Source organism: Pithys albifrons, chromosome 10 (assembly GCF_047495875.1).
Source record: "Pithys albifrons albifrons isolate INPA30051 chromosome 10, PitAlb_v1, whole genome shotgun sequence".
Lineage (NCBI taxonomy): Eukaryota > Metazoa > Chordata > Aves > Passeriformes > Thamnophilidae > Pithys > Pithys albifrons.
In genome coordinates, this window is record NC_092467.1 from 23,139,589 (window position 1) to 23,157,961 (window position 18,373).

Sequence of the window (18,373 nt, forward strand, 5' to 3'; positions counted from 1 at the left end):
GGGCCAGGCGCCATGATAACGGGGCTGTGGCTGTCACCGCACCCTTAGGAAACATTTGGCTTTAGGCACCTGAACCCACGGGGAAGTGATAACTCCCAGGCTCACTTGCCCTGCCTGGACCCACACCTGGCGCTGCTGTGCCTTAGTCACACACTGAGAGTTTTTCCACTGCTGGGCCCCAGATAACCTCCTCCCGTCCCACCGACCGCAGTGTTTGCACTTGTCCTCCTCCGCTGGTGCCAGGCTGGGAGACTTGCACACCCTGAGCCCTGGTCCAGAGGCACGCACACCTCTGGCCTGGGGCCACCTTTGGTCATTTATGGCAGCCAGGGCATGGGTAAAGGGCATGAGGTGTGTTCTTCCCCAGAACCCTGAGGTGGGTGAGGAGCTGACCTGGAGAGGGCCAGTGCTGCCTTCCTGCCAGGGCTAAATGTGGGGGAACATTTCTCCCCCAGCTGCTGAGTGGCAGTGAGATCATCCAGGCTTGGTACCCTGGACATCCCTGGTATCCAGGATAGCTGGAGGTGGGTGACGGTGTTGCAGTGACAGGACAGTGATGTCAAAGCCCCAGAGCACAGAAGCACTGGGCTCCTCGGCATTGCTGGTTTTCCCAGACCCGCTGCGTTCCCTGGGCTCTCCCTATGCACTGGTGCTTCAAGAAGGTGACAGATCTGGGCACATTTCCCAGTACAGGACTCTCAAGGATGGACCAGGTATGAGCAGGCTGACTGAGGTCTTCAGCCAGCTGTGCAAGCTGTGGGATGTAGTGGCCAGAAGCAACAACTCCAGGTCCCCTCAAGGCAGTGCTAATTGCTCCACTGATGACTAGGTTAGCAGAAGCACCCAGCTAATGTGTTTCACCTAGAGGTCCATACAGCTCCTGGTGGGATACAGCCCTGCAGCCACAGAGATGATGCGGGGGAGGCAGGCTGTGAATAACGCACTCCAGCTGTCCACAGTCTCCACCATTCAAGACACCAAGAAGCTGCTACCCTGGGATGAGCTGAAAAGTGCTGCAGGCTGTTTAAGAGGAGAGAGTTGAGCACCGTGTACTGGGGCAGAGTTTGAGTCTGCTGGGAGAGGGCTTGAGCAGGTCACGCCTACAAGTAGGTGATATAATCAAGACACTGAATGGCCGTGTCTCTCTGGGTTTTATGTTTTTTGTTTTCTGTAAGTGCTGTTTAACAACATGAACAAACTGTGAACGACCCATCAGTGAGTCGCAAAAAGAGAGGACTCTTCTGGTCCTACAAAACTCTCCCTGGAGCAGCAGTTCCAGGTTTGCCTGGTAGGCAGTTAGCGTTGAGATTATAAATGCTGAGAAAGCCCTTTCTCCCTCTGCAAGCCCACCTTGGGAGAGCATGGACCCCACGTCCAGGCCAGCTGCGGCAAGAGAGCAAGGAAATGTGCTAGAAATTACTAGGAATGGGCACATGAAGTGATGGGGAAGGACTTGGGTGGATGAAGCAGAGCCAAGAGCAAATAGGCAGAAGAAACCTCAGTATCAGCTTTGTCCTTGTGAAACGGCTGAGATGCTAAAAGCCATACCTGGCAGTGTGGAAGGTGGCGGAAAAGGATTTAAATGATTTCTGGGGACAACAGATGGTACTCGGGGGAGGTGTCACCAGTTCCCATTATGGCACACTGGCACTGACTGGGCCCTGATACAGAGGCGACACGACAGACCCCGTGGGAAGGGATTATCAGTAGGATGGGCATGGTTGGGAACTTCAGTACAGCCTGGCTGGCACTGGGGCACTCTATGCAAGAGTTACCCCATCACAGCGGGGTTTCCCTCACTCCCGGTCTGCACAGGATAAGAGATTCCCTCAGAGACATCCCCTCTCCTGGGGTATCCAAGGTGGCTGGCAGATGCCAGTGTATCTCTGCCGTGTGGTGAAACCACCTGCTCCGGGCAAACTCTGCCTCGATGCGGTGGGAAGGTGACTCTCGAAGTCCCCCCTGGCCGGACACCGCCGTTTCCTCCTCCTTTCCTGTTCCCCCATCTCTTTCCTCTCACAGCGAAGAGGAAACGGGACAGTCTTACTAATGAAACTTTTGCTCCTGCCTGCCGCAGGTGAGCGCCGCGGCTCTGGAGCGCGGGGCGTGCAGGCGAGGAGCGCACGCCCTGAACACGCAGTCAGGACGAGCATCCCGGGCGCGCCGTGCGGTGCGGAACCGGGCTGGCTCCAGGATGGGCACCGGGCTGGCCCCCGGCACGGCACCGGGCTGGCCCCAGGCACGGCCGGATGGGGCAAAGCCTCCAGCGAGCCCCGCGGGCAAGGAGACGCGAAAACTCCGGACGAGCTCTGCGGAAAACTGGGGTTAGCCCAGGGGCCCCCGGGAGAGCAGTGACCCGTCAGAGACACCCCGAGCGAACGTCACGGCGGCCGCCGGGAGCGGGGCTGGGGGAAGGAGCGCACACGGGGCGCCGGCGCCGCGCTTGGAGCCGCCGGGCAGGCGCGGCTGTGCTGCCACCTCCTGGCGCGGGAGCGAGCTCCGCCTTCAGTGGGCTGAGCACCCTGAGTGGGACGGGGGTGTCGGCCCCCGTGAGGGTCTCAGCGCTGCCCCGGGGAAGGCGGCGCCGGGCAGGATCGGTCCGGGGCGGCCGCGACCCGCCGCAGCGGGACTCGAACCCTCCGCCTCGCCCCAGCGCGGTGCCTTCCCCAAAGCGCTCCGGGCACTTCCGGGCGCGTCTTGGCGGGAGCGGAAGCGGCGCTGCCCGGGCCTCCGTGTCTGTTGCACGTCCCGGTGGCCGCGGAGCCGGCGCCGGTGGGTGCGCGGTCCCGCTCGGGACGGGGCGGCCGCGTCCGCTCGGGGCGCGCCGAGTGACCCCCGCCTTCCCGCGGCCTTCCCGGGTTCCCGCTGCGGGGCTGCGGGCCGCGGGCGCTGCGTACGGAGCCCCCGGGACCCGCCGGCTGCAAGGCCCCGTTGTTGGGCCTGGCGGGGGGATGGGAGGCGGCTGAGGGGGGGTGTGTGTCTATGTAGAGCTACGTGTGTGAGTGTGTGTGTGCACATATACGCGTGCTTGTGTGCACATATACGTGTGTGTATGTGTATACACGCACACGCACGCGTGTTTGTGTGTGTCGGGGTACCCCCGTCGGAGTTAACCCCGCACCCCCGGTTTCCCGCCCTCCCAGAGCTGGAGGGGACGGACAGGACGGCGCAGACAAGGCCAGAGGGCAGGCGAAGAGATGGCGACGGGGGCAGATGTACGGGACATCCTGGAGCTGGGAGGTGTGGAGTCGGAGAACACGGGCACCATCAACAAAAAGGACATCATCAACTCGGATAAGGTGAACTGCAGCTCCCTGAGGGGCTGCTGCGTGTTTTGTGGGCACTGACTGACGTTGCATGTGGTGTTTGGGGTGAATACTGGAAAAAAGATGGAATAAAGTGTGTTTCCACCATAGCCCATTTATATTTGTGCTTTCTAGGAGTATCAGAAAATGCCTGCAGGGCCCTACTTCTGGGTTCCTGGTGTTCTTAGTTAACTGTTGTGTGGCATTTGCTGTAGGATTTAAGCTGGAGCTGTGTAAGTGGTGCCCTAGTATGCTGGGCCTGGTCCCAGGGCATTTTCAGCTGTCTCTGATATTCCCATTTTGTGGAGTGCTTTTACCATCTAGCCACCAAGCAGATGGGAATAGTATAACACAGTCCTGGTTTAGAAGAAAGAAAACATCATCTGAGTTGATTGAATGGTGAATGTCTTCCAACGAAGGGAGCATTCCCTGTGTGGGGAAGGTGTGTGGCTGGGCTTCGGGACAGCTGGGATGCATTTCCTGGGGAAATGTGGGCAAGTTAGTAAGTTCTGTTGTGGATGTCAGATGACCTGTGATGAGTTCTGTGTGGTAATGTGCTATGTTATGTTGTTACCTGAATTGAAAGTACAGAAGGCAAGGTCCTGGGTGTCCCGTGTTTTGCAGTGTTGGGAAGGTCAGTTCATGAGTAGTTACGAGCTGTGGAGGTGCTTGGGAGCTGCTTGGGGGCGAGCCCAGGGAAATGAAATCCCCAGGATGTCTCTGGCATAGAGATGGTCTGGCTTTAAGTGAAGACTTGTGTGTTTGTTTGGGAAAAAAATCAAAACAAAACTAAACATATGCAACCATCCCGTCCCTAAAGCACTTCCTGGCTGTCATTGTTTGCCTCCACTGAAGAGAAGCTCTCTGGTTTCATGGCTGCCTTGTTAGGCAGAGCCCACACAGTATAAGTGCTGTAATGGAAAACCGATGCATTTGTCATTTAAAGGCTGAAATGTAAAATCCCCAGTTATCTGCTGTGTCTGGTGAGCAGCCTGTTGGCAGAATTCAGCCTGTGATGTTGCCACTGAGCGCTCAGGGTTGTGAGTTCTGTGATTTAAATGTGTTTGTTAGCTAGCAGAGAGCTGAAGGAGCACTGGTGGCTGTCTGTTGCTCTTTTTGGACTAGAGGATAAGAGAGTTGTCAAATTTACTGTAACAAAAAGAGAGGAGGGGGAGGTACAGTGAGAGGTTTTGGGAGGGGTGCAGGAGGCCACTCTGCATTCTGAATTTCTGCGAAGTACAGAAACTAAGCCAAACCCAAGGAATAAGCTGTTACTGCATGGAGAGCAGAAAGTTGCCAATAACAGTGCAGCACTCGCTCAGGAAATAGATCTGCTCTCTATTAGAAAAGAAACAGATTGATTGATGCCTTGAAATCAGGAGAGAACTGTGAAGTACTTTCCAGTCCATTAGTGACTGATAACGTTAAAGAAAAATTACTAGGCATAAAAACATTTAAATCACCAGGACCAAATGATTTGTTCTTAACTCCTAAAGAGCTGGGTGAGCTGGTCTCTGGCCTGCTGATATTAACTTTTAATAAATCTGAGAACTTTGGGGGAATTCCAGAAGCCTGTGTTCAAACAGGTTGTGTGGTGACCCATGGGTAACTGCCTCAGTTGGCCTTACATCTCTCCTGGGCAAAGTGCTGGACACTCCAGGAAAGAGGTGTTTGGTTGGGGATGAAAAGGTGCTGATATAATGCATGTCTGTCATGAAGTTTTATGGAAAGTAGGTGTAGTCTAAGCTGAGAGGTTATAATTTTTTAAATGGGATCTTGAATTTGCTTGATAAAGGTGACTATGGATTTAACACAATTTATGATACAGTGTTACTTTTACTACTGAAAAATACTCTGTTTACTGTATCACTACCAACTTTTAAATCAATACTTAATAGTAGTGACATGACTATTAGTTACAGAGATGGTACCATTGGACCAGATGTTCAGTAAGTGCGACTTCTTAGTGTGTCTGTTACTCTATTTACCTGAATCCAAAGCTGATTATGGTATAAACTTGTATATGTGGTGTGAGTTGGATTGTGTCTTAGAAACCATCATTTCTGACAAGGCTTTAGGGGCCAGTTTGAGTTGTGTATGCTGAATTCCTTGTATGAAAAAAAATATGTTAAAAAAAATTGTTCACTGTATAAATGGGACAGAGAAGTTGGGACCAGAGAGTTTTTGTAGGTGATGAAGGTAGTTTTGCCAAGGGTCTGCTGCAGGGTCTTTATTACATCTGGTAAAAACTGAAATTGCTGCAGAACAAAGTGACAAAGACTAAGAGAGGCTGGGAAGACATTTCTTATTATCTTCTCTAAAAGGTAGAGAATCACTTAATTAAATGCATTAATACCTCCATGTGAGGACCCAGTGCTTACCTAGTAAGAAAAGATTTAATGCACCAGCCACTGAAAACTACAGCCAGATGTTCAGCTTGGAATTTAAGTATGTTATCAGCAACAGCAAGTGTCTGTGTATTGCTGAGCACTATCACTGAAAGTGGGCACATTTTGTCTGTCAGTGTCTTCCATGAGGAACAGGTACTTTCCTGGAGAAATTCAAGGTGTCTAAAACCAGATAAAAGTAAAAACCATTACAGGACACCAGGTTATATAGTTTAATGTTCCTTCAGGAATTGCTACTTCTGAATCTAAAATGCAGTTCTTTTTTTCAGAAAAAATCCAAGAAATCTTCGGAGACATTGACGTTTAAGAGGCCAGAAGGAATGCACCGAGAAGTTTATGCACTTCTCTATTCTGACAAAAAGTAAGATCTTATGGTCATCTGTGTACATTGTGGGGTGGCCTGGGCTTTTGGTGGCAGGGCAGTGTCCTCTTGAAATCAGGCACAGTCTTGCTTCCCAGATTGATTCACCTTTTTGTTCTTGGCCCATGCTTGTGCCCTTCTCTTAGACAGTCATGGACAGTGTCTGTCTTTTCACTTCTAAATTTGAGGGGTTTGCTTGATGTAGGGAATTAGATACAGGCACAATAGTCAAGTGTTCTTACCTTCTGTATCTAATTCTCTCTTAATCTCAAGTGAGAATAGCACCTGCTTTTATTTCTGCAAAAAAAGGTTCTGCAGCCTGTATTTAGCTTGTTAGGGATTGTCCCCTTGCCTCAGAGGTCTCTTACATAGTTTGCTTTTCAGATGGTTCTGTTCAAACCCATCCGTGCTGTGCATTCTGTCCTCTGATGAGGGAACCATTGCAGTCTGGGAAGTGCAAAACCTGGAGTAAAGCCTAAATTTGGGTTTTCCCACCTTAAACATTGTGGTGGTGGATTCCACTCTGAGTCTTGGGCCTCTCCTTGCTGCTCATCAGCCAACACTTTTCTCCACCACAGGGATGCACCTCCACTGCTGCCAAGTGATACAACTCAGGGTTATCGAACAGTCAAAGCAAAACTGGGGTCCAAGAAAGTCCGTCCTTGGAAGTGGATGCCTTTCACCAACCCAGCAAGGAAAGACGGAGCAATGTTCTACCACTGGAGGAGAGCAGCAGAGGAAGGGAAGGACTACCCTTTTGCCAGGTTCAATAAAGTAAGTGGGAGCATCTTCAAAGAAAACCATATAAATAGCAGCTGGAAAATACCCTTCAGTCAGCTTCTTGACTCTCCAGAGAGGAAGTTGGTTCTTTCAGCAAGTGAAGGCTGTGTTAGATTTGGTAATTACATGTTAAATTGCAGCATGGTCTGCAGCCATGTGACCACAGACTGATATCTCTAAATGACCCAAGTGAAGTGGACTCGGTATGTGGTCAGAGCTTGCTATGGCCCCCTGTGTTTAAGGTGTGCAGTCATTGATTTGGTGAGGAGGCAATGTGCCATCTATCTCCGTTTCTGACCAACATCCTCCCCCTGATTATAGGCTCAGGGTAGTAAAAGATACTGTCTTCTGAGTGAGACATTAAAGTCGTAAGTCTTGTTCTTTTTCCCAGTATGAAAAAAATTGCTTGAGCTTCATGGCCAAAAAGCTGGCTTGCAACCTTTTGGCCAGATTCCAGCATCGATGCTGAATTACGTTGTGTTTGCTCTGAAATTGCTCTTCTCGTGTCAGTGTGGTGCAGTACCCTGTTCTTTGAGTCTTATATTAAATTGTCACAATGTGTTGTTGTAATCTCCTGCTGTCTTTTGTCCCAGATGTATCTGCTTTGAGTGGTTGGACCTTTCATGTGTATGCATAAAGAAAAGTACATCAAGATTTATACTTCAAAGTCAGGACCTCCAAAGTTAGGAAGGAGCGGAGTTAGGGTGCCTCCATAATGTAATTTAACTCCCTACATGATGCAAATCTGAAAGGGTAAAAAAAAAGCATGTGCTAACATGATTCCACAAAAGCCCTGCTTGTGTGTAACTGTATACAATATTTTAAGTTTGTAACCCACAGAGCATCAGCTCTAACAAAGCTTGGCTTCCTGCAGAGTTAAGTGGTTGGTTGACCTAATATGTTAGAAGGCTCAAGCTCTGACTGATGCTTTTCGTCTTGCTGGGACATTGGTAAGAGCCTCCTGTGGTATCTCTTCTCTGATGTCTGGGGTGGAAGTCTGAAGTGTGACTCAGTCAAGGCACCTACCTCGCTGTATGAGTGAAACTTTGTGAGGCTAATTGTCTCTAAGGCTCTACTGCTGTAACTGGTTTTGGCTGAGTTCAGCCAAGTTTATCAGAGGGGGCCACACATGGGTGTTGTAATTACATGATTCTTGTTTCCTTAACTTTATCAGGTGCTGTGAATTGACAGACAGAAGAACCTTCAGCAAGGCTGCAACCTTTAGATTAGTGGTACAGACCTCTGCCATCTGCACATGCATAATTACATAATATTAGGAGCAAGGTCTTACCCTTGTGGTTCTGTAGTTAAGAAGGTAGAAGGCACAGATGAAGAGTTTTGCAGATACTTGCTGTGTCAGGGGAATTTTATTTAGTTTTCCAGGATCTTACATGTTCCTTCTCACATACTTGATACCTCTGTCTGAATCTCTCACTCCCCTTGGCATGAGCCTATTTTCCTGTGTCCTCTCGTTGGTCACTCAAGCTCCTTAACCCAGCTCCTGGTTCATTGCTTTCCCTTTCCTCTGTGCTTCCAGTCTCCAAACTAAATCCCTCCTCTTCGCTGCGAGATCTAAAATGTAAGCTTGGGTTTCGTGGTGTGCACTGAGCCTTGTTCCAGGGTGTGAAATAGAAGCATAAAAGCAGCTTTGCTGGTGTTAGAGCAAAGCCCTCTCTTAGCTGATATTCTTTTTCTGGCTACTATCAGTAAAGGCTTAGAGAAATAGCATGAGAATGGGACAAATACAGTTTTTCCTAGCTTCTCGTGGCCTTTGGCTTAAGGATTTCTTAACTTGGAATTTGTGTTTAATAATTCTTGCTAGGTATGTTCAGGGCAGAAAGCTGCTTTGTGAATATCCCACGGTAATGACTTCTTCAGGTTAATTTTGTGTGGTGTGCAATGGTGCTTTCCTCTGCTTTTTTCAAACTGCTGCCTTGAGGTTTCATTTAGTGCCTCAGATCTCATGTTACATGATGTAGTAAATCGTCCTTGCTGTGTACTGTGTTTTCCATAATTTGACATGCCCTCCTGTGCATGGTCTCATCCTTGTTCTCAAATATCCTTTCTTTTGAAATGGGTGAACTAGAAGTGAACGTTTCACTTAGAGTATGGTGGGTTTGTACATGGGCTGTGTTTCTGTGTTCCACAATTTTTACTGTTCACTTTGTCTTTTGCCCACTACTAGGCATTGTGCTGATGTTTTACACAGAACTGTCTTGTGACTCTGGGATCCTGAGCAGTTTCAGCTAATTTAATGCTCATCATTGTGTGAGTTTATAGTGTAAAATGTTGGACTGGGAGAGGTTTTCTGGGTCATGGAATCCTCCCCCTTGGCTCTTTTGGGTCCTGCCATCATCCAGTCCCTTTCATAAACTCACCAAGTTCCTTTTGAAAAGCACTTGGCTTTTCCCACCCCCTGTGCTTCCTTGAGAAGCTGTTCCAGACTATCTAGGCTCTGTTTCATTTCCAGGTTAAATTTTCCATGTTAAATTGGCCTTTTCTTTGCAAGTCTATTTCTTTGTTCTTGTTTCAGTTGTTCTTTTCTTCCCATGAGTATTTCTTTCCTTTCATCTAGCATACTTCAAGTCTGCAGATTCCCTTCCAGACTTCGTTCCTAGGCTGCTTTCTCTTCCAGTCTGCTGGGGGAAGACAAGCTCTCCACCCCATTACTCATCCTCATTGCTTTTTTCTGTACTTGTTTCCTTTTCAGTTCATCTTTCTTGACCAGGGATCTGTAGTGTTGTAGTTGGTATTACTGCCAGTATTCTTGTTGTGCAACTGAAACACTGCCAATTTCTGCTGGAAATCCCTCTTTGGGAGCTATTATTTTGCCTTCTCATGGTTACATTGCGTTTGAACATATAGCCATCCCATGGTTGGCTCAAGCTTTTCCATCTGTTCCCACCTTCTCACTTCTCAGTAGTTCTCACCTAAGCAGCCGTGAGTGGGGGCTTAGGAAGTGTCTTTGCTCTTGTTGCATTCTCTTGTCTGATGAGGCGTCTACCACCTTCCTGACCATCCACTGCAGAGGGCCCTGCTGGCTCATCTCATGTGTGTGTGCTACTCTGGAAATTATTTTGTTTCATGATGTGCATGGTACATCCTTGCCATGTCTAGTAGGATGACATTGTTCCTGGTGGAAGTGGTACTTCAAGGCTGAGGTGCAGTGCACCCCCAAGAGATAGGCTTCATCTTTAAGCTTCTGTGTCTAAAGTGATGGAGGAAAGGCAGTAGATCTAAATAGGCTGTTACTTGGAGGCTCAGAAATATTTCTCTGAGCTGTGTTGGGTTCATGAGGGTAACTTTTCCTGGTGTAGGATGTGGGGCCATAGAGGTGTTGAAGCGCATGTGCTGCTTGCTTGCACACCACGTTTTCTTGTGGAGGCAGGACCTCCTCAGGCTGAGCAAAGTTTCACCACAGAGTGGTGGGAGGGCATAAAGGAGGAAAAACCAGGCTTGTTTACACTTTTGCTTTATCACATGCTAGGATTTCCCCTAATATAGTAAGTATTTTTACTGTTCATTTAGTACTCATGTGATACTTGTGTTCTGGATAGAGCCCTTGCAGAGCAGTTCCAGGCTGGAGACAGTGGTATGGGCTTGGCCTTTTAGGCACCTGGGACACTGTGAGAGTTGGACTGTTTGGCCCTGTGGCTTTGCTGGAGGAAGGGTGGATGAGGAAGGGAGGGACAAAGTTTGCCACATTTATGGCCCTTAGTTGTAGAGTACTCAGCATTTCAGATCTTCATGGTGCTGTCTGCACAAAACATGAAAGGAAAAGGTTGAGTATCAAAGCAGAAGGTGTGCTAAAGGCTGCTCCTTGCCTTTCCTGTTCTTCCCGTACAAGTGAGTGTATCCCAAACCAAGCAAAGAGTCAATGGTCAGAACAGTTTATGCTGAGGTATTGGTGTTGCTGTATGGGAGGAATGCAGGGAGGCTGGCTTCACTGTCATGTTCCCTGGTTTCACTGTCATGTTGGCCTGATAATTTTGAAACCTATAGTCAGGATGTGGGTTGCTGACCTTTGCCTGTGTCAGCAACCTCCCAGGAGGTTTCAACCTCCCAGGCGTTATCTCCTGGTAGTCTCCCCAGAATGTCATGTTTATGGCCCTGGGATCACACGTTGCTCCATATCAAGTCCTGTGTCTGCTCGTCATGTTTCCTACCAGGACTCCTTGCCCAGGGTCTTGGCAGTCCCTTCCTGTCAGTGCTGTGCTCATGTTCTTGGCTCAGGTATCTGGCCCTTACCAGCTGGCATTGAGGAGGGCAGTGCTGCAGGAGAGCTACCGTGGTTTTCTTTCTCTACACAGACAGTGCAGGTACCTGTCTACTCAGAGCAGGAGTACCAGATGTATCTCCATGACGATGCGTGGACCAAAGCTGAGACAGACCACCTCTTCGATCTGGCTCGGCGTTTTGATCTGCGCTTTGTGGTCATTCATGACCGCTATGATCACCAGCAGTTCAAGGTGAGTCCTGGTGGCCAAGGTACTGCTAGAAACCTGCTGCTATGGCATGTGCAGGGCTTTCTGCACCTAAAAGACTAAATTACCCTTTATAAATCAACTTAATTACGGGAAAATAATGAATTATTGGCAGCAAGGAATATTGAATTTCCAGCACAGGGCATTACTGCTTGCTTTGTTTGTAATTAAATCCACTGTGACTTGTGCTCATTCCCTGTTGTGTTTTATTAGAAAGTTAGAAGGTTTGCATCTACCAGTAGAACAGCTCATTGTTCCTTGAAGATAAGGCAGCTAGGGAGTTTGTTTAGCTACGTGGACTAGGTGTTTGGGTTCCAGTTTAGGCCCTTGGAGTAGAGTCTGCTAACAAACCTTGGGGACTGGGACTTTTCCCTGGTGCTGCTTCTGACTTATGGTCTGACCTGGTGTGGGTTTCTACCATCTCTGCTGTGAAACCGGGACCATTAGTGGTTTGAAAATGCAACCTGGTGTCATGATAGTAAATCTACTATAACTACTAGTTCTGTGCTTCCTGGTGACATAGGGAAAGATGTGACTTCTACAGAACAGCTCCAAATGCTGGAGCTTTTTGTTGCCCTCTGAAATGCTCACATGAAGAGCCTGTAGCAACTTGAAATAAACAAGAGTCTGCCCAGGTGAACAGCCTGGACACCTTTGGTGCTTGAGATAATGGAACACAGCTCGGACTCCACGTGACTAACAATGGGCAGTGAATTGTTGCAGCTGATACCTTCTTGTCTGAGACTTGAATGACCACCATCTGGAGAAGCTCAGAGACCTCCTTCAAGTTTCTTACAGTTTCGTGCTCAAAAGTTTTCTCCTCACAACTCTCCTTGCATCCTTTTTTCTTGGGATGCTTCACTGTGTTGTCCCTAAACCCTCAGCGGAATTGCTGGACTCTGGTTGGTGTTTCTAAAGCAGTAGCTATGAATCTGTGACAGTTAATTCACACACCTCACTGAGAAACTCCTTCCCTGTCATTCCATCAGCAGTGGCAAAGCTTCCTTCTAGTCTTGCTCCCAGACACTGTGTCTTGTACTATATCTGACATCCTTCAGCCAGTGGTCCTTAGGTGGCTACTGCACAAGGTTTTGCTTGGTACTTCCATAATGTTGTCTTCCTGTGATATCTTCCACAGAAAAGATCAGTGGAGGACCTGAAGGAACGATACTACCACATCTGTGCCAAGCTGGCTAATATTCGTGCAGCTCCAGGCACAGACCTGAAAATCCCAGTCTTTGATGCTGGCCATGAGAGACGAAGGAAGGAACAACTAGAAAGGCTTTACAACAGGACACCAGAGCAGGTAATCTGGGGAAGAGAGCAACACTCCAAAAGATTTATAAGTTGGATCAGTAGGTGCGTGATATGGGCCAAAGGTTGGGAAAGGAAAAGAACAGCTGCACAACAAAAGAGCAATACCTGAGTACTACTTTTGTTGTTGGATTAATGTCACTTTAAGGGGTATAAAAGGACAATAACTAAGAAATCCGACTACACAAAAGAAAGGGCTGTGTAAGCAGAGTTATGCTGTCTGGTAACTGGCAGGACCTCAGTGACATTTGCTGAACTAGTCCCCTGGATAGAAACAAATTCTCAGGTTGTTGTCCTTACGAGTCCCAGAGTCTTGTGAGAAGAGAATTATTTCCTTGAGAGTAAAAATTTTGCCAGAAAACACCAAAGACTGTAAATCTGTATGTCTAGTTCTTTTTCTTGAGGCTATGTAATGGTCCCAGGATTTAGAGGTTAAGAAATTGTGTTCCCCAAAGGCTGGGGGCAGCATCCTTTTCAGTTAGGAATTCCCTCTAAGGACAAGTTCCTGTGTGTAATACTCTGCTTGTCCTTCCCCTGTTGCCAGGTGTCAGTACTAGGCATAGGTGCTCTAGTTTCTACTTGATATATCTGGGGAGGGGAGCCAGCTTTTCAGCTATGGTGTATTGGGCTTTTTTACCTGTCTGTGCTCTTGGTCTCTTTGGAGATGGGATTATGGATACTGATGAAGATGCATCATGGATGTTGCGATACAGCACCTGCCAGATTGTAGAGTGGCATTGCCGTGGGTGCAGAGTAAAGTTATGGAGTGTAACGTGCTCTACAAATCTAAGATGTTAAGCAGGAGCATAAAATCATTCCCAGCTGGCCAGGGCAGAGGGTTTTATCGGTAGATGGCCCCCTTGACTTGCCAGGCTTCCTCTGCTCTCTAACTGTCTTGTCGTGCTCTGGTCTGCAGGTGGCAGAAGAAGAATACCTCATCCAGGAGCTCCGCAAAATTGAAACCAGGAAGAAAGAGAGAGAAAAGAGAACCCAAGACCTGCAGAAGCTCATCACAGCTGCTGACACCACCACTGAGCAGAGGCGTGCTGAGCGCAAAGCTCCCAAGAAGAAGCTGCCACAGAAGAAGGAGACAGAGAAACCTGTAAACATTTCTCTGTTTTTTCTTTTAATTTTCCTTTCCCCTGTTTATGCTGTGGCTGGGTAATGTGTTTTCTTCAGCAATCCTAGAGGGATCAGACCGTTTTGGGGCAAGGGTTGCCTGGTTGCCTCCTGACAGATGTTTTTTTGATTTTGACTTTGGAAGGCAGATTGGTGTAAGACAACCATTGTCAGTGTTCTCTGGTGTGCTCTTTGTCTCTCTCCCATTTGAAAAATGCTGGTTTAAGTCCTGTTTCTCTTTCCCTCCCTGAGAAACAAGATGAAATGGTGCCAGCCATTCATGCATCACAGCATGGAGAAGCATGTTTCCCTGTTTTCTTAAGTATATTTTATTACTGCTGTGTAGGCTTGGCCCACAAACCTGTTGTCTTTCACCTATCTTCTTTTTCTAGTCCAAGTTTTCCTTTCTTCCCGATCTCCTGAGTCTCAGCAGCATCTATCCAAGCTCAGTACATGCCCTTCTGATCCTCAGCTGTGATCAGAGCAGCCCTGCTGAGGGACTCTTGTATTCTAGGAGTATCAGTATTTTTCCCTGAGCTGAGCTGAAGTCTAAGGAGCCCAGAACACAGGTTTCAGTTTACATTTGATGCTACCTCAGTTTCCCTTTCTGGAAAGAGGAGGACAGCATGGACTGATCTAAATTCAGCACCTTCAGTAGAAAAGAACTGTTAAAAAAAAAGTCAAATGTTTCCAGTGAGTTCCTGGGAATTCCTGTCCCTCCACCTTGTAAACAGAGAACACTTGTGTCATTTTCCTCCAAAAAGTTCTGTACAGGGAGGGGAGAGAAGGAGTGAATGCTAGACAGTTATTGCTTGAACTGTGCCTAGTGACACTCTTTCGGTGTGCTGTGTTCCATGTGTGTCCCTGCTATGTGATGGATATAGTATCACTGGGCACCTTGTACATTGAATTCCTTTAAGGGTTTATCTGGGAAAGCTCAGCCATGGCTGGCATATCTCCTTCTAAAGAGATCAGTTTGGTGTTGGTTGTAATGAAAAAAGAGGGATAGAAAATGGGACTGGAAAGATGCTGAGGATGCCAAGGTAAGGGAGTCCACCCCTAAATGTTGGCTGGTGCCTGTCTGCAGGCATGTATTGGATAGGCATGGCAGGGTGGGCAGAGAAGCAGTTTCTGTTGTTGCAGTAGTATCATTTCAACCATGACAGAGTCCATTAGGAGTCAATTACCAACTATAGCTGGGAAGTGTTAAGAAAAAAATTGCATTTTAACTAAGAATTTGAATCGGGAGCTGCATCAGCATCATTTCAACAAAGGAAAATCATTTACCAAAGAGTCAATTGAGGTTGAAGCGTTTACAGCATGTACAGGCTGTACAGGCACGCGAGGCAAAAGAACCCATTTAATTGCTTATGCGCCGAGTGCGGTCAGAGTTGGCTCAGCTGAGGCAATGATGCTGATTTACCCACACTGCTTCTGTCGGGGTGTTCAGCAACAGGCTGAGGGGCAGAGTTCGGCGAGTCTGAAAGCCAGCCTTCATCCAAAGGAAGCAGAGAGAATTGGTTTTTGGTTGCAGCCTTGTTTGTCTTGAATAATGGAAGCAGGGAGACTATATCCTACGAAAGATCAAAGTGATCTCTGCAAGTTCATGAGTCCTGTTGGTAGTTAGAAAATAGTTTTTCCTTCATGGTCATGCTTAGGAATCTCTTCCTGGGGCTTGTGTTTATTGGACTGACAACAGATAACTGAAATAATCTTAATGCCTGGCCACCTCAAGTCCAACACATAGAAATAGCTGATAGAGATGTGAGAGTCAGTGCCAGGGAACTTGAGAAATAGAGTCACTGGCCTTCAGCATCTCTTACGATCTTGGGGCAGTCCTTCTTGTGTCTGCCCTGTCTGGAACAAAGAGCAAGCTGCATGGCCTCTGTGCAGAGAAATGTGGGAGCAGCAAGGCAAACGATGTCTCAAAGAAGTCAGGAGATTGAGGTGACTCTTCATTTTGGAAAAAAACATGCTTGTGCATGTGTTTTGCAGAGCTTGTGGCTATTCTTAGATTGAATCATGAGTATTACTTATCCATTCAGGGGACTCCACACCATTCAGTGCACAGCAGATAGCCTAGTTTAGTAGTCTAAAAGTTTGCTTACTTTGTGCTTTGCTCAGCAGCACAATTTTTAAGGGATTGCATTTACTTTTTCCATTTTGTTGAAATGCAATTAAATGACTTACTCTTAGCAGCAACAGCATTAAAAATGTGCTGCATTTTACTGCTATGCTTAAAATCTGATGTGAGTAAGAAGGAAAACTGTCTAATGAGTGGACAAATGGGGAAACATGTATGAACAGCAGGCTTCCCTGGAGGGGGGCAGTCCCTGCATCCTCATTAGTGGGCTCATGTCTGTACAGATCAGAGGTTTCTCCGCTTACTCCTTAGAGAGTTTGCAGTCAAAAGCCAAGACTTAGGGAAGTCCTGGGCTGTTTTGATCAGTGAAATGGGTGTTAGTTAGATAAGATTAATATTGGACAAATATGCACAAATGCCATTTAGAGTCAGGGTTTCTGTGTAGATGGGTATAAGTGTCTGTGCAAAGCAGTGCATTCAAACCAACTGACCAAAAATGCTTGAGCTTTCCGAAGATACCTTGAACTGAAGTAATTTTCTCAGTGAATTGCTTGGCATTTTCCCACTGAATCCCCTTGCCTGGGATTTTCCTCTTGCCTCAGCTCTGACATGTGGCCATGGCAGGTGGTTCTCTGTCATAGGAAACAGTGTTTCCCCTTCAGATAGTCTCTGTGTGAAATGTTGTGTTTCTTGTGTTTCTTCCATCAACACATCCTGTTTCGATCTCTTTCAGGCTGTTCCTGAGACTGCTGGCATCAAGTTTCCTGACTTCAAATCTGCAGGTGTCACGCTGCGAAGCCAGAGGGTAGGCTGCTGTCCTGGTCCCATGGGATCTCTGTTAATGTCTTTCAGTCTGCTTGTCTCTCTCCTCATCTGTTCTCCTTTTATAGCTAAAGAAAGTCAATTTCTTGCCTCTAAAATAAGAAAGGAATTCCATAAACGTGGAGACTCAGAAACCTGGAATGCTGGCACTGTGAAAACCAGCTCAGTGCCTTGCAGAGGCACCTGAACTTGCTGGTGCTTGTTACTGGTGTGCCTGCTGTGCCATTAGACATGTGTGACAGACCCAAGTGGAGCTGTCGAGTCCAAGGAGAGCTCACAGCCAAAACTAATAGACCTCGTAAAGCTCATATGTTAATAGCTGAGAAATGCTTTTGGAGTGGGTAGAGTTGGTAGGCACCTTAAAGATCATCTAGTTAAGATCATCTTCAAGAACTAGATGTTCAGGTTGTGTTTAAAGAAAACCAGACACACACAAACACATACAATTTTTAGCCTTTCTATTGCCATTATCTTAGAAAATATTTTTGGAAAAGCCCCTTTGTTTTTTCTGTTGTAGAGATATTCCTGAGAAAATACTTGACACCTGCCTCTTAGACTCGTGTTTTGGAATATGGAGTAAGTTAAACCTGCTTGGCCGACTGAATGTTTTCAGAGGTGTTTTGACAGCAAAATCCTGTGTTCCCAGTACAAGTGTTTTGGGGTGTTTTGACCTAGACAAATAAAATAATTTTTAGTTTCTTTATTTTAGCAAAATTGGCTAAGTAGGTTCCTTGCCTGGCGCCTTCACTTGGCATAGTAATTTAAAAGATTGTTTTTATGGGATGTTCTTTTGATGTCAGAATAGTTTCAGATCTTGCTGGGAAGAGCCTGGGGCTGTTTAATAGAGGTGTGTTTGGGATCGTGCTGCTTTGACCTACAGGTGCACGTGAGCGTTAGAGGCAGGATGCCTCAGCAAGATCACTGCTGAGGAACCCCTGGAGTGTACAGATGCCACCATCTTCAGGCTGCCTGTTTGGGTGAGGGGCTACAGCCTTGAGGAAATCACAGTCAAGAGACAAGCAGGACTGCATGCATGTGTTGAGATTTATGGAGACGTGGCAGATGTGTTCCCTGGCTCTAAGATAAATAGAGTAATTTATGGAGATTGATTTGGATTTTGAAAACTATTTAGTGGTGGTTAATCTTTTCTATTTTTTTACCCCCTCTGGAAGAGATGCTGAGCAATAACCTATCAGTGATGAAACCATCTGGCAAAGCCTGCAGCTTTTTTGTGTGCCAAACAGGCAATTCAAATCCCAGCCTTCATGAAAATGGGTGCTACATGCTTTTATCTGTTCCCTTTAATGCTCACAAAATGCAATGATAAGCTGAGGCGCGGCAGTCTGATTCAGTGACTTTAGCCTGCAGTATCCAAGCTCCTGGAATGACCTAGGATAACTTCCTATGCTCTACTTGAAATTTCTGAGGAGATAAATGCTGTTATGAGAAGTGCCAGTGGTTTGTAAATTAAAAAAGGTGGTAAATCACTGGTCTAGGTGAAAAATCAACACTTTGCTGTTTGAAAATGTGAAACCTGCTTCTAACCCAGCAAAATGTCTTTTAGCCAGTCACCTGGCTTGCTTATCCAAGTCTTCCCTGTTTCTAAAATGGGAGCTGTTAGACTCACTTGTTTCACAGATGTGTGATGGGGAGAATTAATTACATGAGGTCAGCACAGGCCTTTTGAACTGGTAAGA

The 18,373-nt window shown here is 47.2% G+C and overlaps 1 protein-coding gene across 3 annotated transcripts in view; it reads left to right on the forward strand.

Annotated features, from left to right (window-relative positions):
* The first annotated feature begins 2,717 nt into the window (after positions 1-2,717).
* Positions 2,718-18,373, forward strand: part of DMAP1 (DNA methyltransferase 1 associated protein 1) — a 29,065-nt gene continuing 13,409 nt past the window's right edge. For 2 of the 3 annotated variants that reach the window (XM_071565219.1, XM_071565222.1), the window contains exons 1-8: positions 2,718-2,772; positions 3,144-3,299; positions 5,983-6,074; positions 6,653-6,848; positions 11,165-11,323; positions 12,477-12,644; positions 13,569-13,754; positions 16,588-16,659. In XM_071565219.1, coding sequence (XP_071421320.1) covers positions 3,198-3,299; positions 5,983-6,074; positions 6,653-6,848; positions 11,165-11,323; positions 12,477-12,644; positions 13,569-13,754; positions 16,588-16,659 — 975 coding nt within the window. In that variant the 5' untranslated portion in view covers positions 2,718-2,772; positions 3,144-3,197. The other variant, XM_071565221.1, reaches the window with a different exon arrangement.